Below are 25,755 nucleotides of genomic sequence, written 5' to 3'. Positions count from 1 at the left end.
GTTAATAATCTATTGCAATTTTAAGTCATTTTGGGGAATAAATATATTTACATAATGCATAAAATACAAAATACTCACCGTCACGTTTCTGAAATCCGGTCAGAATGTTTAGCCTTGGTGATCAACAGTGTGTCAATAGTTAGATTTCTTATCTCGTCACGAATATTATGGAGCATTTTAAGACGATAATAAAAGCTCTTACAGAAAATAGAGAATGTCGTTATTAAAGGAATGATAAATATTCTAGATTCTCAATTTATCAAAAATTATGAGTATAAATTAAAACTCCGTACTTATGTCCTCATGATGATTTGGCTTCTATACTTGAATGGTAATTTTCAAAAATGGTTTGTTTGTATCAGATCACGTGATCTCTTTATGTGAGAAAGATCATCGTATTCCAGATTATAAAACAAACTGAAAATATTTAATTTGATTAAGGGTCATTTTCTTACATGTGATTCCAATTTTGTATTTGAATGCGAAAGTGATTCTTCATTAACCACATGAAATCATGATACATTTAGATTTGAATAGCCCTCTGTGCATATCAATATAGGTCATTGTAAGAAATGTAACGATAAATTTGTTGTACATGCTAATAATAAAGGAATATAGGCACAATAAAAATAAGGAAAATGAAATCTGACCAGCACCCCTCCACCGATAGAGGGCGTGATCTAGTGACGTCACTACTTGTCGTTCTGTTGCTAGGGGTTATTGCAAGTGTCTGTGTAATATACATACAACTTGTGGGGGTTCAAAATGAACTCAATGAATTAAAACACTTACGAGACCTTGATTTGAAGGTGAGTATGATTAAGGTTTATCTTCTTTAACAAATCTTATCATCGGTGCCCTACTTACAAATACATACATGAATGATCAACAATTAATTTAAGTAACTAAAGTAATTTAAGTATTTAAGATGTACTTAAGTAATACTGCATTTTTCTTTTCTTGCCCAGAGCTATTGAGAAAAAATGTTGATTTTGCAGTTGTAAAATATTTCAGAACTAAATTAATGCAATGAAAAAAGAGAGAAACACAATGTTTGTATAACTTTAACTAAAAAAAGCTTTCAAGTGAATGGAGAGGGTGTATTTAGAAATAGTTCCCAATCGTAAAATTGTTTAAGTTCTTGAATTAAAGATATCTCAAAAATGAGAATGTTTTTCAAAGTGGAATTATCTCTTCTTTCATATATGTCAAATATCTTGCGTACAGGTGTTCCATTTTAATACGATCTGCTTGCAATTTCAGGAATAATTTTCTTTTAGTGGAGAGAATAAAAAAAAAGAGTAAACCTTTCATTTTTACTATAAACATCTTAATTAAAATCTAAACTTACCCATCATTTAAAACACTGCTGTGCAGAAATTAGTTCGAATGAACGTTTTAATTTTTGCGACTTTAATTTGTGTCTTCACTTTGATAATCTTTTTAGTTGATATCATTTTTATCCCAGTTCAAGGACGAGTTTGATCAAAAGTCCCAGGAAGACCAGCAAAGTCAAACGAGGACCAGTAAAGAAAGCGTACAGAAACGACAGACTGCCAGTTCATTTGTACAAGAGCTGTTGCTTGCCCAGGTATATCTTTGTGGAGTACTCCTCAAATTCAAATCCAAGTATTTCCAATGGCCAGACATGTAGACACTTTATAAGATGTAGGATACTTTAATGGTTAATTTCTGTCAAACCGCTAACTCGTGTGGAAACGAAAGTATTGCAAACTTAAAGACCGCAAGATCTTTATTTTGAGTATATTTATGGTATCTTTTGTTGTTTATGTTATGATATGACATGCCTTTGTGCTTAAAGAACGAAATGAACAAAAAAAGCTTTAGTTGTATGTTTTTTTTACGGCGTGTGCCATGAAATATGTAATCGAGAATTTTCATTGAAATTTTGTTTAATTTGGACATTCGGTAAAGACGGAGAGAGTCATGTAGACTGTCAGACAGGCAAACCCTTTTAAAAGTATATAATATACTTACAAACTGAGTCGGGTGCAAGATGGTCAATTTAATGCATTCGAGCGTTTTATTGAAGCTAAATTTACTCACATTTCTTCATTTTTATGACCACAGCTAGCCATGTCTTTCTAACATAGTTTTTCAGTAAAGTTTTTATTATGACCTTTAAAGTATCCGTAGTTTAGATGTTTTATGTATAAACAGAGATCAATCTCTGTAAAAAAAAAAAACCATTTTATTTGGTACGTGACTAGTCTTTTTCCACTTTGTTTATTATGTTTTATTCCTTTTCCACTTTACATGTAATTAGTCCTTTTCCACTTTGTTCAACATGTAATTAGTCCTTTTTTACTTTGTCTGGTTGTGATAAATCCTTTTCCTCTTTTTCTGGTACGTGATTACTACTTTTCCACTTTGTCTGTTATGTGATTTGTCTTTTTCCACTGTCTGATACGTAACTACTACTTTTCCTCTTTGTTTGATTCGTGACTACCACTTTTTCTCTTAGTCTGGTATGAGGCTAGTACTTTTCCTTTGTATCTGGTACGTAATAAATCCTTTTCCACTTTGTCTGCTACATGACTACTATTTTCCTCTCTGTCTGGTATGTGTTTGTCCTTTTCCCGTGTCTGGTACGTGACTACTACTTTTCCTTTTTTGTCTCGTACCTGATTTGTCTTTTTCCTCTTGTCTCGTACATGTCTAGTCCTTTTCCCCTATGTCTGGTACGTGATGAATCCTTATCCTCTTTCTCTGGTTCGTGATTTGTCCTAGTTCTCTTTCTCTAGTACGTGACTTCTGTTTTTCCTCTTTATCTAGTACGTGTCTATTTCTTTTCGTCTTAGTCTGGTACGAGGCTAGTTTTTGTTTGTTTGTTTCTTTGTTTAACGTTCCTTTCGAGAATATTTCACTCATATTAAGATGCTACCACTTGCCGGTGGAGACTGCAAATTTTAGACATATACCCGCACTTAGGGCCATTGAGCAGTGAGCATTTTTCGTGCCAGCACTTACTGCAACACGGGACCTTGGTTTATACGGTCTCATCCGAAAGACCGGTCTACACGTCTCACAGTGGGATTCGAAATTCGAACCTGCGACGTAAGGATCAACTTCTTATTTCGCGAATCTAGAGCAAGCGCTCTAACCACTGAGCCACGCGGACGACACGAGGCTAGTACTTTTTCTCTTTGTTCAGTACGTGTCTAGTACCTTTCCTCTTTGTCTGCTACGTAATTTGTCCCTTTCTTCTTTGTCTGGTACGTGACTAGTATTTTCCTCTTTGTCTGGTACGTGACTAGTACTTTTCCTCTTTGTCTGGTACGTGACTAGTATGTTTCCTCTTTGTGTGGTATGTTACTAGTATGTTTCCTCTTTGGTAGGCTCACATTCTGGAATCACATTGTGCAAACGACAGTCGGCTGTGTATGAGAGGTAAATTATTCTAGTTTACATTTAACACTGCACATGTTAAACACCGTGTTATAAAACATTTTGGTGATTTCCCACATTTATTGATGCTGTCCTTCATATATGCACTGCACAGTTTAAACAATTTGTTATAAAACATTTGTGGTCCTTTATCTTATTCAACAAGTCTTTTGATTTTTCTTACGACGGATCTTAGATGGCCATTGACGAATATACAACTCTTAAATAATTGATTAACTTTCTTCACTTTCTTTGATGCAACTTAGGTCCAAAGGGAGAAAAGGGGGATCCGGGTCCTTCGGCCAAACCTCTGACTGTTCCAACATCAGTAACCAGCCAGTGCGCATGCTTAGGTATAGGAGAGGAAAAGTATCAATAAGCAGGGAAAGTGTTAGATCTTGAACACTGAAATTTTTTAACATATTCTGTTTTCAGGTCTTCTAGACTAAGGATCATGAAACATCTTAAGCTAAAGTCAAAAGCTGTTTATGGCGATGAAATGCTTTTGACATGAAACAGTGAAAAATAAATATGTTATTCAACATCGCATCCTCAAACGGCTGTTATCTGAATTTCAGATCACAAATGATGAACAAGTTACATATGATTAAGTCGCCCGTGTGGCGCTGTGGTTAAAGCGTTTGCTTTAGAGTCGCGGAGTAAGGAGTTGATCCTTACGTCGCTGGTTCATTTCCCACTGCTAGACGTGGAAACCGGTCCTTTAATTGGATGAGCATGGCCGTAGGAACCGGGGGAGGGGGGGGGGGGGCGTGCCCCCCCCCAATAGTTTTGCCGATATATAGTTCACTATAGAAAATAATTTTGCCGATATATAGTTTACTATAGAAAACATAGGTATTATGTGATAGTGCCCCCTCAATAAAAACGTCTGGTTTTTTTTTTTTTTTTTTTTTTTTTTTTTTGAAATTTTGGTAGTTGATAGTGCCTCCTCAATTGAAAATGTATAGCTGTGCCTCCCTAAACTGAAATTGCTTACTACAGGCCTGATGAGACCGTATAAACCGAGGCCCCGCGTGTCGCAGTAGGTGCTGGCACGAAAAAAGGATCCCTCAAGTACTGCTCAAAGGCCTTAAGTGCCGAGTACAGGTATAACTTTGCAGCCCTCACCGGCAAATGGTGGCCTCTCAATATAAGTGGAAAATTCTCGAAGGGACGTTAAACAGCAAACAAACGAATAAACATATGATTGGTATTTTGACTTAAGTCTAAGTTTGTTTCATGACCAAGGGGCCTGGCTTCAATTTCCTAAAATGTTACATGTATATGTAATTTAGGTCTCTGTAGCGCGCCCTCTGGTAGAATTTGTCATATTTAATTTAGGAATTTTGAATATTGAATGCGATATAATCTTTACAAATTGAAAATTCTAGCCAAAAAAAACAACATTTTTATACATGTCACAAAATGTTTAAGTGCCATCCTCTAATCAAAAAGTTTTAATTGTTAGTGAGTAATGTAATTTTTATAATAAAACTGTTCTTATTAGTGAATTGATAAATTTTTAGAGACTTTGTATTTATTTTTGTTCACGTTTCTATCATATATACATTCTATATTTCTTTTTCTCTTTTTTTCAAAAAAGAGGAACCAAAAATAGGACAACTTCTGAATACTGTAGCAAAAACCGGAGATGACGTAGACCTCAGGTGTCCGGTAACCGGAAATCCCACACCATATGTTAAATGGATTAAAAATGGCGTCACTGTTTCAAGAAAAAGTATTCTACATTTAACAAATGTGGACACAACGACGTCAGGGAATTATACATGCGTGGCACAGAACATAATTGGATCACGCACGAAAACTCTTCTTTTAAATATTCAATAAAACACAAAAGTATCTACATCTTTAATCGTTTTCTTTATATACCAGACAGTATTAGAACACGCACGAAATTAAGCATAAAAGTATCTTCAAGTTTAATTTTTTTTTTTTTTTTATATCTCAAATATGTTGTTTATTGAATTTGTAAGAGAATATTTACATATATTATCACAGTATTAAATTCTTTTAATTTGCCTAACTGTACTGTATGTACTTGAAAATACAAATTTGTCAAGTATTTAAAAGAACATTTAGATTATAAAGTATTTGGTGGAAGAAGGGCAAAGAGGGCCATGGCCCTACATACTTGCCCTTTAAAAGGCAGGTCTGGATCCGTGCCCTACACAAACAATTTAGATGCCTTAGGTTTTAAATCCGCACCTTTCATCTTAACGTTGAAGAACGCGATTGACCAGCTCTGCGTTATCTATATGAGCAGAGAAGTTACTCGCACTTTGTAAACGGGGGACCTATAGGTAAGTATGCTATTTTCTAAAATTCAGCTTATTTTCAAATTAAGGCTTGTTTACTTATCTATTATATTTCTATCCTTGTACAAAGAACTCGGAAAATCTCAATATATCAGAAAAGAAAAAAAATGGCCACCATTTCTCCGTTGATTAAGCGGGTGCCATTTTATGTCCATATATGTACTTATTAATAAATGTGATAATTTACGTATTGTTATCTCCAACTACTAGTACTCTGTAGAAATGGCGATCCTTCATTTCATTGCTCCAATATCAATTTTGAAAATAATTTTTTAAAATATTTTCTCTGCAAAACATCGTAGATTGTTATGTAAATACTCCAGTGCACACGCACTTATAAAACCACATGCGTACTATCCTAGAGCGATAGAACTTAAAGAGTGCAATATTTTCCATGTTATCAATTATTACAATTAATAAGCCTTCCCAATGGTATTAACACTAATTTCTATGAAAATATATAAATGACACACTGATTGAAAAAAATAAAATAATAAACCTCTCCAACCCCCAACTCCACCCCACCCCCACAAACCTATCACACTCTGCACTAGTAAGGAGAAGACTTTGCATGAAATTATCTGTAAATGTAGCTAGTTGATTTTTAGCATTGATTAATGTATAAACTTCCTCCAAATCCCCAATTCTCATCGCCAGAATGGAAGAGGGGGGTATGTTATTTGACGTTAAATGTGCGTGAGAATGAGATAAGTCCAACATAGTTCTACACACCCTGTTTTTTTTTTCAGACATGTTGATTGCTGCGGCCCTCAGTTTGCTGTTAACAACTGGTTGAGTACATTTTACGTAATATGAAAGAAATTATAAAGCCATAATAATTTGCTACAGGCCATATTACTGCTCTTTTGACAAATAATTATTTCTTAAATGTTGTGTACATTTATTTTTCTAAAGTATTGATTGAAAGACTTTTACTTTTCCTAATTGTTGCTTTACTTTGTTTTCTTCTTTATGCTTATGTCAGTAATCGGAGACTCGGGGTTCATCTGTCAAGCTGTTTCTTTGTCAGCAAAATATTTAACCTTTGTCATGCCTTGTAAAGGGTTTGTGCCATGGCTTTCATTTTTTATGTATGCATTACCTGGTACAAGGCCTTGTTTGGGGTATCATTTTGAACTCATGACCTTGGGCCTTGGAATTAGTCCTACTTTTGAAAAACTTCAGGCTTTCTTATTTAACAATTTCTTATTTGAGGTGTCAACATATTTTTACCTTGTGACCTTGACCTTGGTGTTTGACTTACTTTTGAAAAACTTTAACATTGGTCATAACTTTTGAACGATTGGTGCAAGGACTTTTATATTTCATATGTGTATTCCTTGTGACAAGAGTTTGACCTATTTTTGAAACACTTTGACCTTGATCATAATTTTTTAAAATAAAATCAATACTTTTTACCAAAAACTATAATCAAAAATGGAATACTTATGTGGACTGTAGCCACGTGTGTCACTATTATCATCAGGGAGCACATTTCAATATTTCTAGAAATAGTTTTCAGAAAAATAAACATTTTTAATGTTCCTTCTCAGGGTAATATTTCTGATTAAAGAGCGGGTAAACCAGAATTAAATGTATTAAAAGTAGCTAAATTGGTTCATACAATCAAGGAAATTAATCTTCTGTTATGCATTTTGACATTTAAACGTCTCAGATGACATCTCATGAGAATTAGGATCAGCTAATGAAAATTTTCCAGAAAATTACTTCCCTAACCAATTCCAATGAAATTAAAAACTTCTCAACCAATCAGATTATGATTGAGATATATTTTTTTCAAATACGGAGACATATACTAAAAAATTACACACAAACATGGATATTGCGAATCCATGCTTATAACGATTCGACTTTTTTTTACCGTGTAATATTTTAGAAAATGATGAATAAAAGTCAGCATATGGATGTTATGAATTACAATCATAACGACCCCGGCTGATTCGTTATAACCTTGTTCTACTGTATTCTGATTGTAGTTGTCGTCATCCGATTCGGTATACCCGTGTTTTACTGTATTCTGATTGAAGTTGTCGTCATCACATTTGTTAAAACCATGTTGTACTGTATTCTGATTATAGTTGTCGTCATCTCGTTCGGTATACCCGTGTTCTACTGTATTCTGATTGTAAATGTCGTCGTCTCATTTGGTATACCCGTGTTGTACTGTATTCTGATTGTTGTTGTCGTCATCCCATTCGTTATAATCGTGTTTTACGGTATTCTGATTGTAGTTGTCGTCATCTCATCAAAACAGCTATGCTTTAGCTGCAATGGGGTACCCGACCAATCTGATTGTAGAACTATTACAACTTGTAGTGATAGCGAGGTGAGATCCATTTCGCCTCTCTCTCTCTCTCTCTCTCTCTCTCTCTCTCTCTCTCTCTCATTTTTTTTTTTTTTGTTATATTTATAGTAAAAATTTTAATTTAAAATTGACCTCTCCCCAAATCCACCCCCATCCCACCCCAAAAAATACAAATCTCATCAAAATTTGAAATTCGGTTGTAACAGTTTTCGATTGTTAAAATTCATCTTGGCTTTTTAAAGACTTGGCTTAAGATAATATTATGAATTTGGCTATTTCTAAGGTGAACGTTGTGGCCAATTGCAAAGGGTTTTTATTTCGTGTTTCAGGCATGTTTTGTCAGGAAATTTACACAGCTGAACGGTAAACCAATGTTTGAGTCAGGATGCTTGAGCAAACAGGTAGGAAAAATAAATATTTAGGAGGATCAAAGATTTTCAGGTTATTAGTAATACTTTTTTTTTTTTTTTTTTTTTTTTTTTTTTTTTTTTTTTGTATCTTATGGCAAGTGGCGTCAAGGAGATTATTAGTCTACCTTTCAATATTTTTGTAAGTGTTTCCTTTTAAATGATTCAGATTTAATTTTGTAGTTTAATCATTATAGTAACATTTCAAATATAAGAAAAGATGATTTTTTTTCCCAACGTTCCGATTTTATATATGAAATATATATTTTTAAAGAGCTGTAAAATAGTTCATGTAGTGTCCGGTATCGGTAAAAAGAGAGACACTGGGATAACAAATTGTTATGAGTGCTGTGAAACAGGAAATGCAACATATCCCTGCAACGACAATTTATGCGGAAAACCTCGTGAGTTTCCAATAAAATGATTTCCAGTGAAAGATAATTCTTCCTTATTTTATTTAAAAATAATCAAGTGAACACATATATTTATTTCTATATTTAGCTGCCACTGAGACGAGATGCTACTCTTGTTCCGATACAACCCAGCCGGAAAACTGCGAAAATATTATTTCCTGTGATGTAGATTCAGTGAGTGTTGATTTATTTATATCGGGATTGGTGTTCAAAAAATGATAGGCCTTGCAATCTTGAGTGCTGCAGGTTGCACTACAGTATTAAATCTTAAAACTCTGAGTAGGCGATCTTAATTTAAAACAAACGTTTAAAAGGTTTCCTTTGAGATCTTGTAAAGCAATTCTTTATAAACATTTCAGTACCAAAAAAATATAGCCATCCAGCAATGCATGCAAGTTTGTTTTGGTCGAAGTCGAGCAGGTGCTTGAAAATCAAGTGCAGGGACTATTCACGCCCCCTACAAATACAGTATACAAAAATTTCAGTACGCCCTAAATTTTTATGAATCTGGTAAATACAGGAAGTTAACATATAGTTTTTTATCTCATAAAAAAACTCAGCTCCAGGCTCGTTCGAAAATGCCCGAATCTGGAGGCGAGATTAAGGAATTATTTTGCGTCAGCCATCTTTTGACTTTAACCTCAACCGAAATTCACAATCGCATCTTCTCGGGCCTTTCCGGCAAAGTCGGAAAAACACCTCGAATGTATTAACATCACAGGATGTTAAAAATTTTTATATAAAATGGAGTTGCTTCCTATATATCAAATTACTATATAGTTTCTTCTGGTTTATATTTTAGGTTATATCTTTACATTCAATAAAGTTAAGCTCCATATTCTACAGGTAAGAGGTCTCCCTACATTTATTTCAAAGTTTATGAAAAGGGCTGTTGTCATGGACGCATACGCAACATTTCCGCTAGTCGGAAAGGCCCGAGAAGTTGCGATTGCCGAAGTTCAATAATAAATATGAAGTTTATAAAACAGAAGTGTTTATAAACACCCACACTATGATTTGGAAATGCATTTTCTTTTTTAAATTAAATGAAATACGTCTTTTCGTAAAAACACTAAGTCCATAAAGTTGAATTATTTCAAAAATACTTGGTTCCAAAGTTATGTTCCCGACACAATTCATTATCGTGACCTTGACATTTGAGAAAGAAAAAACTTTGAATCTTCAAATAAAGTTAGTTTATTAGAATTTAACATGGAAATTTGTATAAAAAGTTGTTAATATTTTGGGAAAGGATTTCAAGTAAATTTTACAAAAAAAGTTGAGTTTTTACTTCAATTACAGATGTGTTACACGGGAACATACAGACATCCACTCAACCACGAGATCCGGTATAATATGGATTGTCAACGTAAAGATGTGAGTGTAAACTGTAACATTGATGTAAACCTGTTTAAAAGCTTAAAATTAGAAGTAGCTTGATTGTCAAACCTTAAACTATATACTTGCACATCATGTTCTTGGTTAATTATCCGGCTTGCGCCATTTTAGGAAATACAGTAGTTATACATGTACTTACAAGTAAGGGAGATATCACGCATTGTCTCTCTGCACGTGGTATATTCTCGACAAACCAGAATTGCTGTAATACTTAAAAGAAGGATAATAAAAATATACAAACAAAAAAATCAATATCTGTGACTATTTACCGTATGATATGTGTTTGCTCCAAATTGATTTTTTATTAAAAATTTAACACTTTTTTATTAAGAGCTTGGAGTTTTAAAAGGTGGCAATTTTTTCAGACTTGTAAGGCTCTGATGAATTTGTGGCACAGTTATCAAACGTCATCACATACGTCATCACACGGAACAGACACAGTAACACTGAACCACTGTAACGACTGCTGTGATGGGGACTTCTGCAACATCGGACTTTGTGACATTCCCAAACGAGGTTAGTATGCGATGACTACTACTGAAGGCAACAATATGATTTAAATGAGGATAATGACGATGATAGAGAATTTTGCAACATTAGACTATGTGAAATTCCCAAACGTGGTAAGTATGCGATGACTACTATTTATGAAGACTAGATGGGTAGAATGATGATCTGGACGAAGATAGAGAATTCTGCAGAATCGGGCTATGTGACATCCCTAAACGAGGTAAGTATGGTGATGACTACTATTGATGACGACAAGATATTTAAATGAGGATTTTGACGATGATAGAAGATTCGTCAACATCGGACCTTGTGACATATTAAAATGAGGTAAGTATGCGATGACGACCACTGATGACGACAAGATAATTTAAGGATACATATACTGTAACACAAACAAAAATTTTATGCCTGGATTGGTATATATTTTTTGACTGATTTCTACTCTAGAAAGTCTAGAAGTCTAGAAAGAAAGGCACAATTTGATTATTATATAATGATCGCTATTATACGATTATGAATTGTTGCTGTCGTCATGCCTTTTGTGTATTTTTATATGATTTTATTCAAAAACGATAAAACCAAAAGTGCATGGCTTTTATAAACATGCTTTTGTCTTCAGTAAAGCCAATATTCACAACCAAACCACAGAACAGCACACTAAGACCCGAATTTGAGGGAGTTATACTGGTCTGTAGGACTGACCCGTCATCTAATGCTACAATGCACTGGGCATTTAAAGGAGTAAGTATGAGACACGTTAAGACAGAAAGCATTGCAGCAGTAGCTATTTCTTAGTTAGTCTAATAACAAAGTAATTAATTGAAAATGTTTGGCGAAGACAGTTAACATCATTGAATGAGAGTTCTAATTGTACTATCGGTTATCAATTCATCTGATCCAAGAGCGCAGGTGAAATTTTCTAATCGAAGTTTGCCTGTTATTTTACCTGTCTAATAACTTTACACACTCCCAACAACATCTGTCTGTACCTTTGTCTATCTTCCTTGTTTTTCCGGACTGTTGTCTCCTTTAGATTTAAACTTGCGTTTGTAGATCTGATAGCAGTACTGAGATTGGATTTTCGTTGAAGCTTTCAGGTAGCACTACAATATCAAGTCAAGCACAAATCGCAACTGCTCCCCACAACATTAATGTCACCATTTTCCCAGTACACCAATCAGATTTAGGGGAGTATATTTGTATGGCAACGAATTCTGTGGGAACGTCAACATCTTCGGCATTTCTGTCCTCGAAATGAAACGTAAGTGATAGATAGTCAAAATGTTTCAGGTACCATTTCACTGGTACATGTACGTTGAAAATTTTAAATGTGTTAATTTCTGTTCGATCATAATTTTATTATTCAGTTTTACTTTAAGATGGAAAGTAAGTCAACATGCTTATTTAAACAAAATACTTATAAAAAAAAAAAACGGTGAATAATATTAACATGAAAGAAAATATTGATTTGTATAATGATATCGGGTTCGGTGTACAAAATTTAAATGCATTTATAATTGTCTTTTTTGTAGACATGCTGAGCTCTGTCCTTAAACTCAATCGGCTGTACATTTTTTTTTTTAAATTAAAGTTGGTACATTATAAAGAATCTCTCTCAACTCAAATTTAATTCATGTAAAGAAGATGGGAGAAGAAGCCCAGAAAAATGCCTATAATTGGACTTAATTACTTAATTCCGTATCTCCCTGTGGAGAATCGGGTCATGAATTAGTCTTCTACATAACATTTTGATCCATCTTTGGTTTTGACGGTAGCATCACTCCACGATTTAAACCCACGTCGTCTACGGTTCTTCTCCATGTTTCCTTTGGTCTTCTTGTCTTCTCCGTTCCTCCGGTGTCCACTTTAATTCTATTCTGGCATGGCTATCTGTTTCTCATTCACACCACATGCCCTATCCGTTTACATCTTCTGGTTCTTATAATTTTACTGATTTAGTCCATGTTTACTTTCATTTAGTTCTCTTACTCTTTCATTTGTGATTTTCACATGGCCGTAATATCCTCAGTATCCTTCTCAGACACGTATGGAGGAAGGTGTCAAGTAGCTTTCCATCTCCTTTGTTCATCTGCCATGCTTCAGCACCATATAACAAAACAGATATTATGTTTGACTTCAAGATGTTCAATTTGATCCTTCTTGAAAGTTGGCTGTTTGACCGTATCTTGAAGAGTCTGTCGTAGGTAACTCTAGCATGACCCAGTATTCTCTATATCTCCCTGTCTGTCTGTCTGTCTAGCTGTCTGTCTGTCTGTCCTTCTTTAAATACAGTTACACCAAGACAGACAAAGATGTCATTATCTCCGTTTATGCTTCTATTGATTGTTATTTCCTGGTTGTTGAAAACATTTTTTAATATCATTACTTTTGTTTTGGCAGAATTGATGATTACATATTGTAATTCTGTTGATCTAGGTACGGTGTTCATTTTTTCCATCTTCCGCTGTGCTATAGCTTAGGTGTTATGCGTAATGCGTTATGTGTTATGCCTATGGTTTGACAATAAGAAATTGATAAATCAAATTTCAATATAATACAATTTTCTTTGATATTTCAGTTAACATTGATGTATACTTTCTGTAAAATCTCCACAATTTACAATAATTTCACAAGTGCTAAAATTATTCATGCATGAAATAGTATACACACTCATTTTTTCATACTGAAACACATTTTCGCTCCACTTTTTTGAAAGTATATTTTCAAAGTATGATTAAATATAGACATTTTTTGCTTAACAAAAAACATGGAGCAAAAACCCAATCTACCTTTAAAATACACTTCTATGACAAAAAAATTGTATCTTTCTGAGAAATATTTGAAATCGTTATTCAAGTGTCACATCACAAACAAGATTTCATTTAAATACCACTACCTATTATGAGTTGTATATGATAGCGTGTCAGACTCCAGGAAGAAAATTTTTATCTCTTGGGGTCAGACTCGAAGAAATCCTTGATTTATTTTTAATTTTATTTTTATTTTTTATTCACTTGAGAAAAATTTTTGCTGAAAGAGAATTTTTCCACAGAAAAGTTTTGTTTGTCATAAATTAATACCGTTCAATAATTAGAACATTGCTCTAAACATTTAGTTCACAAATTAAATATGATTTTTATACATTTGAAGCTATAAGCATTTTACACACCTTGTTCGCCCATCTTCTTTCCTACAAATCATTTACATACATGTACTTATTTCATTTCATTTCGATGAAATCATGATAAGATGCTGGCTGTTTCGTTTCTAGGTTGATGACTGTATCCTATCGGTTTATAACTTTATTAACCGTAATATAGCCACAAAAGTGTCTTGGGTACTTCTTATTTTAATGCAATTATTGACATAGCAAACAATTTGTTTACCTTCATTTTTGGTATCTCCTGAATAATCCTTGATAATCGATAGAAAAGTGCATGTTCATACAAAACTAAATAAAGTGCTTTAATTCTTCTTTAAAGAAATCCTCATGGAAAAATTTGCATGACTGAATTTTTATACGTTCTTGGTGCATTCAGAATGATGAATATAGCACAGAATCAATTAGCGATCCTTTAGACGTATAAAAACAATTCATCAAGGTTTGTTTAAAGCTTGTGACATCAGCTATTAAAATTGTGATCTTTAAAACATTCCCACTGCCAAGATTGCGCTATTGTTTCCGGATCCGCTTAAGACGAATTAAAACAGTTTGAACTTGCTTGGCATTGATTGAATTTTATTAAACGTAAATATTGTGCAATCATGTGATGCCCCACTCGATCACAAAGTCATTGTTTCTTTTGTGCAAGCAGAATTACGATCCCGACGGCATAAACTAACATTATAAGTTGACAAACGAGACGTATATTGGTTTTTAATAGACTAATTGCATTCACTTAAATTAACACACACTACCACGCAATATTGAAACCATAATGAATGATAGATTACATACATAATTTTTGCAAATGTTGACATTCTGTCATCTACTTAATTCTACACGGAAAGTATAACTATCTTATTCAAATCAAAAGAGGTTTGTTCAAAAATTCATATTCTTGATTTTCTCCTTTGTTTGTTTGAATAAGTACAAATCTTTCCCACTTGCTTGAAAGGGTGTTGCTAAAACGCGGAACGGAAAACGGAAAATATGATTCCAGGTTAAATCACTTAAAATATAAAAATCATAACCAGAAACGGCATACGTTATATAAATTTTTCATATTTTATCCTTAATTATTAAAATACGAGTTGATTTAGTCATGTTCATTCTCTTATTTATGAAGATCTCAGAACATAGACAAAGCACAGGGTACGGAAAACGGAACAGAAAACATCTAATGCCGTACATATATGATATGTATATCATATATATGTAACATGTTGTGGTAAAATATGGATGAGTGGGAAATTTTATTGAAGATCACTCTGATCAATATGAACGGCAGATTTTCGATATCCTTATGAGCTGTATGAGCGAAAAATAAAAATTTCATAACTTTCAATGCATATTTACACGTACTCATGTACCTTAAGCGTGGATAACGTACATCTCTGCACCCCCCCCCCCTTACCCAGTACTAAAATATAAATAACAGCTCTAAATTTTCTCGAAAATATGTAATTTCCCCATCCATCTTTATGTTATTCTGTGCAATCAGTTTGCGCTGTTTTGAACAATATGGTCATATACATCTATGCTATCTTTCTTAAATCCCCGTTTCAGGTCCATGTGGAATGCATCAACATTCCTGTAGTTGTGATAAAAAAAATTCCTTAATGCCAGTGATCATTGTCTCTAACACATATGTATATATACTGTCTTTCTCTTTCTCTCCGCATGTTTCAAAACAACATTGCCCCTTTCATAATCAATAATGATGTTGTGAGGGGAAAAAATCATGAATAAATCACAATGCTACGATAACTTTTAATTAAATTTGAACTACATGTATTAGATAAAGAATACTGCTTCCTATGTCTGAATTATTCCTGTTCATAATGAAAAACTTGACATCAAATTTTCCGTTTTCCGTTCCGCGTTTTAGCAAAACCCTGCTCGAAAAGGTATGACTTATTATCCGTTTCTTTTTCAGCATGTTCTTATTGGTACTGTCAGTTATTATTATAGTATTAAAAAACAGCAATGAGCATCATGCTCTACCGTTATGTGACTTAGAACAAAACCTAAATACATGTATGCGTTCTTGACCTCTTCACTTCCCGGGTCAAGGTTCGCTACTTGACCTCTGCACGTCACAGAGTCAAGGTTAGCTATTTCACCTCTACATCTCCATGGATTATAAGGCCTTTTCTATTTCATTTTTTGTTAAATACATGATGATTGTTGAGTTTTAAATACATGAGCCAATACAGACCCCTAAAACAGAGGTGGGATCAGGTGCCAAAGAGGAAGAAGCATCCTCAATCTACCTATCACAACCGTCGTGAATTTCACAAAAATTCCTATTTTCAATTACCATTGCATCACCGTTCGTCAAAATAAAAAAAAACGATATAGAATTAGGTTTTGATATTTGAAATTAATAATTCAGAAAGAGCAAAGACCTTAATACTTCGATTTGTTATAATATAATTGCAATATTAAAAAGAATTTGCCAAACCCCCTTTTCTAAGGTAGGTGGGCTAACTATTCCTTGACCCATGGCCTTTTTAACATTTGTAAATGTAACAATACATGTACAAAAATTATTGAAAACAAATAAAAATTTCTTTTTCCTTCCATGTGATAAAACTGTGATTTTCACAGAGGAAAAATGTGCAGGTTACTGACTTAGACTATGACCTTTCGTAAAACATTGAATACATCGATGTAAGGTCACCAAGTTTTATGATATTCCCACATTTGAAATATTTAGCTGATGTCCGGTAATAATCAGAAGCGAACACGAAATCGTAATTCCTGGAACAGATTCGCGGATACGGATCAGATTAAGGGCTTAGTTGAGCTTAAATGACTATTGTTAAATTAATATTGTATCTTTACTACAATATTTAGACAAACTTCCACGTTTCAGGCGTATGGGTAATCTTCCAATGAAATTCATCCTTACAAAGCACGTGCTTGTTGGGATAATTTTAATTAACCAGATCATTGATTTGCTGTTAGGGGGGATTGTCAATTGTAAACAAGTTCGCGTCATTTGGACTCTTTTTGAATTATTTAATATAGATTATCACCAATAAAGTTCTATCGATTAGAGTTATATTGATGATAAAACCGTCCATTCTTAGCTGGGTGGTAGTTTCATTTAAAACTAGTCGGGGGCGACTTCTGTTCGGATATAAATTGATAACCAGTTCAGATTCCGTGTTTTAGTTTATCCCTACATCGTTGGATGATCAGTAATTTTTTTAATTCCTGTGTCAAATTTCTACGTCAACATGATAATTGCAATTTTTTTCTAGCTCTTGAGATAACAAAGGATTGTGTTTTGTCACTATAACAGATCATATTTTTAACCAGACCAAAAAACTTTCTTAATTTAATTTTGTTAACGGAGAATGGTGTCAAAGCTGCTTTGGTTGCTGATATCTACATTCATATCTTTAGGTAAGTTTAAATCTCTCTCTCTCTCTCTCTCTCTCTCTCTCTCTCTCTCTCTCTCTCCTTTCAGCTATTGTACAGGTAGCTATAAATATTTTATTTAAGGACATACGCAACGTGGTTTGGAGTTTTTTTCTTAATTGAAGGTCTTTTTGCGATTTCATGATCCCTGGTAATGCTGTACACCTCCTCTGAATAAAATATTTTAAATAAATGCCAGCTAAAACTATTAGTTTTTTTTTTAATCTTTAGAAAACATGAGGCTTTTCATTATTTTATATATGTCCAGAACCTAAGGGAGAGGGTAAAAATATAGGCTTTGCCTGCTGCCCAATCTCATTCACTTTTTGTGAAAAAAAATTAAGTATAGTTTAAAAAAGAAAAAAACTCTTGGTAATATTTGCTGATTTTTGTCTGAAAACAACTGATGATTAAATGAAGAATACCTTGAAAAATTATCAGTGGGAAAGGTACGTTGTCCTGTACGTTGCGTTTAACCTTAATGTTTTGAAAAAACTTTATCACTTTGTTGTCAATGAATTAGGCCAATCCTTATGGATCATGTATCAAAAGAAAAAAGTTTGAATATTAAGTCATAAACATAGTTTCATGTTTTCATGATCAATTACTATTTTAGGAGTACATATAGCCTATCATCTATGAAAAAATGGTACTAAAACAATTGATAGAAACTCCTGATTACTGTGTAAATTTTTTTTTCTTTAATTTAAGGTGATATCTTTAGTATATACAAATAATTAAACTTTCGATATGAATATGTAATAAACGTTTTTAAAATTTATGAATTTATTTTCTCCATATAGGCAAATACATGTATATATTTTTTTTCATATGTCTATATTCTTTTATATTTCACTATTTTTCCCTTGAAACAGAAAAGCAACTGTTAATCATATGTAATTAAGATTTTAAAAAGTGTTTCTTTCATAGCCTATTGATTGTTTAGATGGTTAAAGGGGGGGGGGGGGGGCAATTATCCTTTAGTTCTTATTCCGTTAGTTATCTTCTCATGTGTAAATGATTTTGATTGAATAGACATAAACAGATCCTTTTATTCATTTATTAAGCAACTAAAAAAATTAATTAATATACAGTTGTAATTACTTTACTTTTCTGATTACAATAAAATAAAACCGATGACTTGAGCGACAATATTATTGAAACATAATTTTGATCAAGATTTATAATAATGCATGGACATATATATGCCACGGATAAACAAAAGACACTGTAATATTGCAGTAATTCATTTTCTACAGCAATGTTGCATGTGAAAAATATTCAGATGCAGATGTAGAAATTTTACAAAATATATGAAAATCTGCAATTTGTTCATTCGATTTAGATGAAAAAATGCTAATAATAGTAAAATAACAAACCTTTTTTTTTTAAATTTAAAATAACTTTTAAAAAAAAGATTTATAAAACAACTGTGCACAAATCTTCATATGCCCAATAAATCCTTTGTTTTTCAAAATAAAATATATGTTCAAAGAAATTCGTTAACTCATATTTGTCAAGCGTTAACCACAGTTGTTTTTTTTTTTTTTTTTTTTTTTTTTTTAAGTTTTGATCGGTATATTTCAATTAGATAAATGATATATGATTTTTTTACGCGGGGCGTAGCTGGGTTTGAGCACTTCAGGAGCATTGCTAGACATTTCCGGGGGAAAATAAACAATTTTCCCACCGTCTTTACTATTTAAATTCAAGACTTTTTACCGTTTACAAGAGTCTGACCTCTCAATCATGGCACCGATTTTACCCGACTTCTCCAAACATTTGGGCCGATAACGTATGTATACAGCTTAGTTCACTGTTAGACAGTTTGATGTGACGTATGTATGAGGATGTAATCGCCTACAGAAAATCCAAACTATCGATAAATATTTTTTATTCTTTAGTACGTTCCTGTGTCAATGCATTTGTAATTTGCGAGTTGCAGATTTCTCTCTTTTTCTCTCTCTCCCCTTCTCTCTCTCTCTCAAATAAGCGTACATGTACCATACTGATTTTCCGTAAGTCAAACATCTTCATATGCCTCTTATTTCTATGGAAATTTAATTTTCTTTTCTCTAATTCTAATAAAAAAAATTCCCAGCGGGTCCCTTCTTCACGTCGGCCCTTTGATACGGAGATGTCTTGATTTGTAAAGGTTAATTGCAACGTTGTACTGGAGTCAAACAGCGTCATGTTTACGATCTCTTAAAATGGGGGAAAAATAAAATAAGATGGACGCAAAAAAAACATAAAAATGGAGTGCTGCATCGAAGACTGAATACTGATCTTAGCTACTTTTAGTTTGTTATGTTTGTAATTGTGATGTGAAGTAAACAACCTACTATAAAATATAAACTAAGTACTTCTCGTGTTTTAAAATTACACGATTGATGTTGAACATCATAAACAGCAGATAAGCAGATTGTCTAACTTAATTTTGAAAAGATTTTGCGAAAAAATGTAATCTTACTATTGACTAGGAATTTCTTGGTTTCTGTGCAACCATCTTGTTTTCTTTTGTCATTCTTGATTAAAATGTCGTGCTATAGCCGTGCAGTATTTTCAGCATTAACAAAATCATAATAAACTAACATTTGTCGTCAAATAAATTGAATCGATTATTTATCATATCTAATAAAAATCAATTACATTTTATTATTTTCTTGTTATTTTCTGATCGACGTATTCAGTACAATTTCACAATATATAAAATCTAGACGACTTTCACTTTTACAAGAGTTACTTCCCTTTGATGTGTAGTACCATACGTTGCCAATATAGGTATGATATAAAATGGTTTTGTTTGTTTAACGTCCCTTCGAGAATTATTTTTCACTCATACTGAGACGCCATCACTTGCCGGTTGGGCTGCAAATAGTCCACGTCCAGCAATGGGATTCAATTCGCGACGTAAGACTCATCTCCTTACTCCGCGACTCTAGAGCAAACGCCCAAACCACTGCGCCACGTATAAAATTTTCAAAAGACTTTGAAATATTTTAAGTTACAAAGGTTATGGTGAAAAAATGGTTGTTACGCCGACGAAGGGAAATACATGTTACTCTTGCAAATTTATGCGAAATATGGGTAATGACCGTCTCTTATACTCGTAATGAATAGCCCCCTCCCCCTCTCTCTCTCATTTGAGAGGGATATGTTTAATATCTTTTCTACCTGTAATTGTCCAGGTCGAACATTTTTAACTTTGAAGCATACATGTACATGTACAGTTCTTTGTTAATTCCTTTTATCTGTGTCAATTTGTGAGTTCTGCAGTCAGAAAGAAAAGAAATTGAGATTAATCAAATGTGCGTTGCTATGTGTTGAATTGTGAGCTTAATTAGATATTCTGATAACAAATGGCGCCCCTTCTTTTGAAGTGAAGTTATTGTAAACATTTTACGCCGTTGTATTATCATCTTTGATTTCTGCACATCTGTTCAAAATTTATTATACAATTTTTGTTAAGGTTAGGCGACCACTGTTAAAATAGATAATTGATTAATCAGTATTTTACCTTTATAATATTTTTATTTTCAGTAAGACTTGTTTCAAAATACGACAATGTATATGTGTCGGAAAAATGGGAAAATTTGTTTCTACGCTTTTTTTATTTATCTATACAGGTTAATTCTTATAAACATTGTAGGACTTTTTAAATCGTTTGTGCAACATAGAGAATCGTTTGAACAATTCAGAAAATTGTTTGTACGATTTTGATTTTTTTCCCTACAATCTAATATATAACTAATCTGAAAATTTTGCAAAATATTTTCTTAATTGTATACTCGATTTATAAAACCGTTTAAATGATTCAAAATGTCATACAAATGGTTTTCTTTAATAACACATTCTTCAAAACTGCAGAAATGATTTAATAAGCGTTAATAAGAAATGATTTTCTAAATTGTTCAAACGATTAAATTTATGCAAAATATTTAAAAATCAATCAGTTCATCAATGTAATAAAACTCAACAGGTTTATATTTTTCCCAAACAATTAAATGTTGCTTCAGTGCTTCTGCAACCTGAAAGTCTTGTTCAGCCAAACCGGCCGCGGTACCCTGGTGATTTTGGTGTCTTCCCACTTAGCCAACATTTTCAAAAAAAATACAGGTAAAACACAGGTAAATCTATGTGGGAAAAGGATTTTTCAAAATGTTGGTTAAGTGGAAATTAACCGATGATTTGGCGCTCTAGATCTCTTCGTGATCAGGAGATCCTGGCACTATTTTTCGTTCCCGGTGGCGCCAACATAGAACGTTTAGCATTGTTAAGAAGGTTTTTATTCAAGCGCTCAGCATTAGATGTGAAACTAAAGGGTATATTTCGGATGAGACCTTAAACCCGAAGACCCATATGCTACAGCCGAAAACGGCATGTATAGGTTGAAATTGTTGACAAATATATCATTATCACCTAAAGCAGACGAAATCTCTTAATGATTAAAAAAATTTCGGATCAATGGGAAGTAAAAAGAAGAATAAGAAATTTAAAAGTTTTCTTTCTATAATATTATATACGATTGAATGTTCTGAAACTGGCCTTTGTAATTGTACACCTATAAAAGTACAGTTCTTATTTATCAATTTTAACAATAATTATGATCGAAATGCTGACAGTATAATTTCAAATCAAGACCTCCGCTTTTTTTTAAGTAATTGAATTCAGAAGTGAATTCTTAGATTTAATTTTTTTGTAGGCCTTTGTACCCAAAAGAGAGCACTTCCGGATCCAAAATCGTTTGATGGAATGATGGCAGCCATTTCTTTACCCACAATGCAACAGGAGAACTTCCAGAGAATGTGCTTACAAAGTATGGAATTAGATTTTTTGTTCAAGTTCAGAAGTATGTAATGAGAAAAGTGTGTCACATCAAATACATATATTATTTTCCCTCTTTTAAAAATATGTCTAATTACTAATTAGGATGTACGAAAAGCTATTATTTAAATTCGGGATACGAACGAAATTCCCTTTGCCAATTTTATACTTTAAAAAGTCAAAAAAAAAGTGCAAGTCTTACATAAAGATTAATAAGTAAATAAATGTTTTTGATCTTTTTAAACTCATGAAGAATTGAAAATCATCAAAGCAATTGATATGTACATTTATAAATAGACCTTAAATATCTTTTCTTTTAAATCTTTTTTATGCAAAACAAAATGTATTCCCCTAAGAGGAATTCATAAATCCTCCCCAGTAAATAAAACGGATTTAATTATAAAATAATTCTGAAAACAAAACTGTAACGTTACACGCAGTAGGACGTTAACTTATTTTGTATAATGCTTCGCTACAAAAAAAACCTGATAATTCCCTGCCTTTTTGTCAATGGTTTACAGACTGGGTTTACCCTCAATCAATGTTTGGTCTGGGGGGCAAATCTTTTTTATATCAGGTTTCTATTATTTCGTCAAGCTCTTTAGCGTAGCCATATCTTTAATTTTGAGTTCATATAGGATATTATCGAAAACTCCATTTAATTGATGCGATCAGGAACGGCAAATAAATGGACAATCGGAAAATTGAGACGCGCACAAAAGCCGCCAGAGGGCGTGTGATTGAACATTGATTGGATGTCAGTTTTCTTTGGCTCAGCACGTGCCCTTTTGTCTATAAATAGACCCCCTCTGTCATTTGTTACTTCTTTATATAGAGATTCAGATACATAAAATCTGGCACGAAAAATTTAATTTTTTTTTCTCGGAGACAAGATGCCAAAAGATCAATACAAAAGTGAAAAATTAAAAGAAAAAAAATGGTGTAGACGCGCTTTCTGAGGTTTGGCTGACGAATTCTTATCTGATAAGAATACACACATTCAACACAGCCATTCAGTTACAGAAACTTTATTAGCATTTCAAACTATTTCCGTTTTGCTCTGCGTTAGATAGTTTGTGTCACCCTAATAACAGCTTATCTATTTGTACATTAAATACAGTGAACTGCAAAAGTGGAATAATAGATCCATAAATACCCAAGATCTCGTTCAGATCTCACGTAATTATGCTAATTCACTTACCAACAGATAGTTTTAAATGTGTGTAGACGATGGAATTCTCTTGTTAAATGTGCGTATCAGGCTATTCAAATCTAAATTATAAAATATTAACCCCATCACTGAAGATTTACGAAGGTGTAAAAATAGCACATTTATGCTCTATTTTGAATTACATGTAGTGCATGCTCGGTGTAAGTCATATTCATTTTCTAACAAGAGACCTATATGTTTCAATAATTCATTGCGTGATCTTAAACCACTTAGCACAACATTCTTAAATTTCGGTGCTTTTAATCTAAGAAATCTATGAAGTCAAAGCATAATTTTTAATGCTTGGTTTTAGAAAACTGCAACAATTATAAAGGGCTAAAAATTTCAGTTTGTGCTAGATAAATATAATTATGTAATGTTGTAAAAAGATATTTAGATTAATTATCATAAACTTTCCTATTTTGGAAATATAGGTAACGCATCTTAAAACAATGAAATAAACTTGCATCCTGATAGAATGTACAAGAATACAATATGGCAATGATTTTAACTATTCTACCCAAGTTAATGTTTTGAGAATTTATGACAAATGCCAATGACTCTTCTCTTCTTTCCTTTTTTCTTCTTTGCAAAACTGTAAATGAATTACTATGACCTAGTAGAATTTTTAATTTGCTGCAGATATACCAACACAGGTTTTACTTCGAGAAGTTTATACTAGGATGGGAAAGGAAGACGCGTAAGTACTCTCTCTCTCTTTCTCTCTCTCTCTCTAATACTTTGTCTGAGCATATCAAGGAGTAAAGTTGATTTAAATTGAGTTACATGGAAAGCTCTTCTGTTGCAATAATTTCATTCTCTCTCTCTCTCTCTCTCTCTCTCTCTCTCTCTCTCTCTAACGGAATGTTTTTGTTTTTTTTTTTCAGAATGAGCAAATCACTGCCCGATCCTGTTGACCCAGAATTACAACGGACATCACCTGACGATAGTATCATGACACAAAAACGTAGGGGAAGAAATAGAATTTCCGGATTTTACAGTAATTGGTAGACAATCGTTGGAAATTTCTACTACTGAGAACAATGAATAACTCTATGTGTTTTATATGTATTTATGATGTATGCTCGTTAATTCATTGATGAAGTAAATGTACTACACTGCCCCAGCTGTTTGCTTTTATCTTATCATGTCAGAGAAACAAAGTAGATGGCGAAAAAGCTGAGAAAATGCCTGTGCTTGGAAAAAAGTAAACCACAACAAAGTGGTCTTTCATATAATTATGTGGATTATCGTATATAGATATATATATTATAGACTTTTTGTAAAATCTCTGAGATTGTACAATATAATGATACAATCTTATAGTGACCGCAGCGAGCTCTAAAAGCAAAAAAGTCTAAGAGAAAATTCGGACTGTGCACATTGATCCAAACGTGACGTCACAGTATAGACGTTCCAAATGTCTTCTGCGGTTTGAAGAGGCGGATCCAAGTTAAAACTGTATCCAATAATACGCATCTGTCTCGCCCTAACGGTCGCACCGTCAACATATTAAATAAAGAAAATCTTTAAAAATGTTGTTAATAACCTTAAGGTTTTAAATGAAGGACACTTATTTGTCTTACAGAATTAGCCTACATTCCATTGAATAATGCCTTTATAATTAGTGTAGACCAAACACCGGAAGTGATAAAAAGAGAAGTAAGCGTATTTCGTTGTTTATTATATTTTATTAATGACAAATCTCTCATAAGACACAGTCACGCATAGGGCCCTATCAAACAACAACATTCTTACCAATGTACAACAAAAATAAACATCTCGCATTATATTGTCCGTCAAGAACGGTCAAAAACATGTCAAAAACAAAAGAGCGGATATTTCCGGAACCACGTATTTCCATTGTTTCACTTGTGTAACAATAAAACCTGGTTATCTGTTTTGCTTCGCAATTTTTACTAAAATCTAACAATATTGGTTTCTAGTATTTTATAGATAATAATTGATTATAGACCAGTAATAATATTGAGTAAGCACCTATATATAATAAATATAGATAATTTAGATACACTGATATAATTCAAAATGCACTTTCTTTTTCGTTCTCAGAATTCATGTATATCAAATTCTGCGAATCTGTAGGACAAAACCTACACAAGTCCAAAGTTGTAATAAATGTAGTATTTCCTTTTAAAATTGCGCTCCCAAAAATTACAAGTAATATAAAAAGCATTGGATAAGTGATAAATTTCAGTTATTATTCAGTGTTACCTAAAAATAGAAGTCTTTGTTTTATATATTGATGGAATTGATGTATTTCTTTCTGACAAGGTTTCATTTGACGCAGTATAAAAGGTCTTGCGCGTGACA

The 25,755-nt window shown here is 33.0% G+C and overlaps 3 protein-coding genes across 3 annotated transcripts; all 3 read left to right on the top strand.

Moving 5' to 3' along the window:
* The first annotated feature begins 607 nt into the window (after nt 1-607).
* On the top strand, nt 608-5,256 carry LOC133203103 (neuronal cell adhesion molecule-like). The gene is made up of 5 exons (XM_061338952.1): nt 608-809; nt 1,469-1,591; nt 3,360-3,411; nt 3,675-3,761; nt 5,012-5,256. Exons 1-5 carry the CDS (start codon nt 639-641, stop codon nt 5,254-5,256), a joined length of 678 nt encoding a protein of 225 aa, XP_061194936.1. The 5' UTR covers nt 608-638.
* A 1,146-nt stretch (nt 5,257-6,402) lies between these two features.
* Nucleotides 6,403-12,056, top strand: LOC133203097 (uncharacterized). Its single transcript, XM_061338946.1, has 10 exons — nt 6,403-6,415; nt 7,742-7,890; nt 7,997-8,091; nt 8,414-8,471; nt 8,752-8,881; nt 8,979-9,064; nt 10,193-10,267; nt 10,654-10,804; nt 11,418-11,539; nt 11,889-12,056. The coding sequence occupies exons 1-10, from the start codon at nt 6,403-6,405 to the stop codon at nt 12,054-12,056; spliced, it is 1,047 nt and encodes a 348-aa protein (XP_061194930.1).
* A 4,836-nt stretch (nt 12,057-16,892) lies between these two features.
* Nucleotides 16,893-24,552, top strand: LOC133203177 (uncharacterized). The gene is made up of 4 exons (XM_061339018.1): nt 16,893-17,375; nt 22,093-22,206; nt 24,067-24,124; nt 24,312-24,552. The coding sequence occupies exons 1-4, from the start codon at nt 17,327-17,329 to the stop codon at nt 24,433-24,435; spliced, it is 345 nt and encodes a 114-aa protein (XP_061195002.1). The 5' UTR covers nt 16,893-17,326; the 3' UTR covers nt 24,436-24,552.
* Nucleotides 24,553-25,755: the final 1,203 nt, after the last annotated feature.

The sequence above is a fragment of the Saccostrea echinata genome, unplaced genomic scaffold, assembly GCF_033153115.1.
Source record: "Saccostrea echinata isolate AGI-Se365-2 ecotype Australia unplaced genomic scaffold, CSIRO_AGI_Sech_v1 ptg000048l, whole genome shotgun sequence".
Classification (NCBI taxonomy): Eukaryota; Metazoa; Mollusca; class Bivalvia; order Ostreida; family Ostreidae; genus Saccostrea; species Saccostrea echinata.
This window is presented reverse-complemented; position numbering and strand designations above follow the sequence as displayed.

Excerpts from the sequence above, each read along its gene's own strand:
- LOC133203103 (XM_061338952.1), top strand. The coding sequence starts at position 639 with ATGAAATCTGACCAGCACCCCTCCACCGATAGAGGGCGTGATCTAGTG. Across the intron at positions 810-1,468 it reads TACGAGACCTTGATTTGAAG|TTCAAGGACGAGTTTGATCA; the intron begins GTGAGTATGATT and ends TTTTTATCCCAG. Across the intron at positions 3,762-5,011 it reads CAGCCAGTGCGCATGCTTAG|AGGAACCAAAAATAGGACAA; the intron begins GTATAGGAGAGG and ends TTTTCAAAAAAG.
- LOC133203097 (XM_061338946.1), top strand. Across the intron at positions 8,092-8,413 it reads CAACTTGTAGTGATAGCGAG|GAAATTTACACAGCTGAACG; the intron begins GTGAGATCCATT and ends ATGTTTTGTCAG. Across the intron at positions 9,065-10,192 it reads TTTCCTGTGATGTAGATTCA|ATGTGTTACACGGGAACATA; the intron begins GTGAGTGTTGAT and ends CTTCAATTACAG.
- LOC133203177 (XM_061339018.1), top strand. The coding sequence starts at position 17,327 with ATGGTGTCAAAGCTGCTTTGGTTGCTGATATCTACATTCATATCTTTA. Across the intron at positions 17,376-22,092 it reads ATCTACATTCATATCTTTAG|GCCTTTGTACCCAAAAGAGA; the intron begins GTAAGTTTAAAT and ends ATTTTTTTGTAG. Across the intron at positions 24,125-24,311 it reads AGGATGGGAAAGGAAGACGC|AATGAGCAAATCACTGCCCG; the intron begins GTAAGTACTCTC and ends TTTTTTTTTCAG.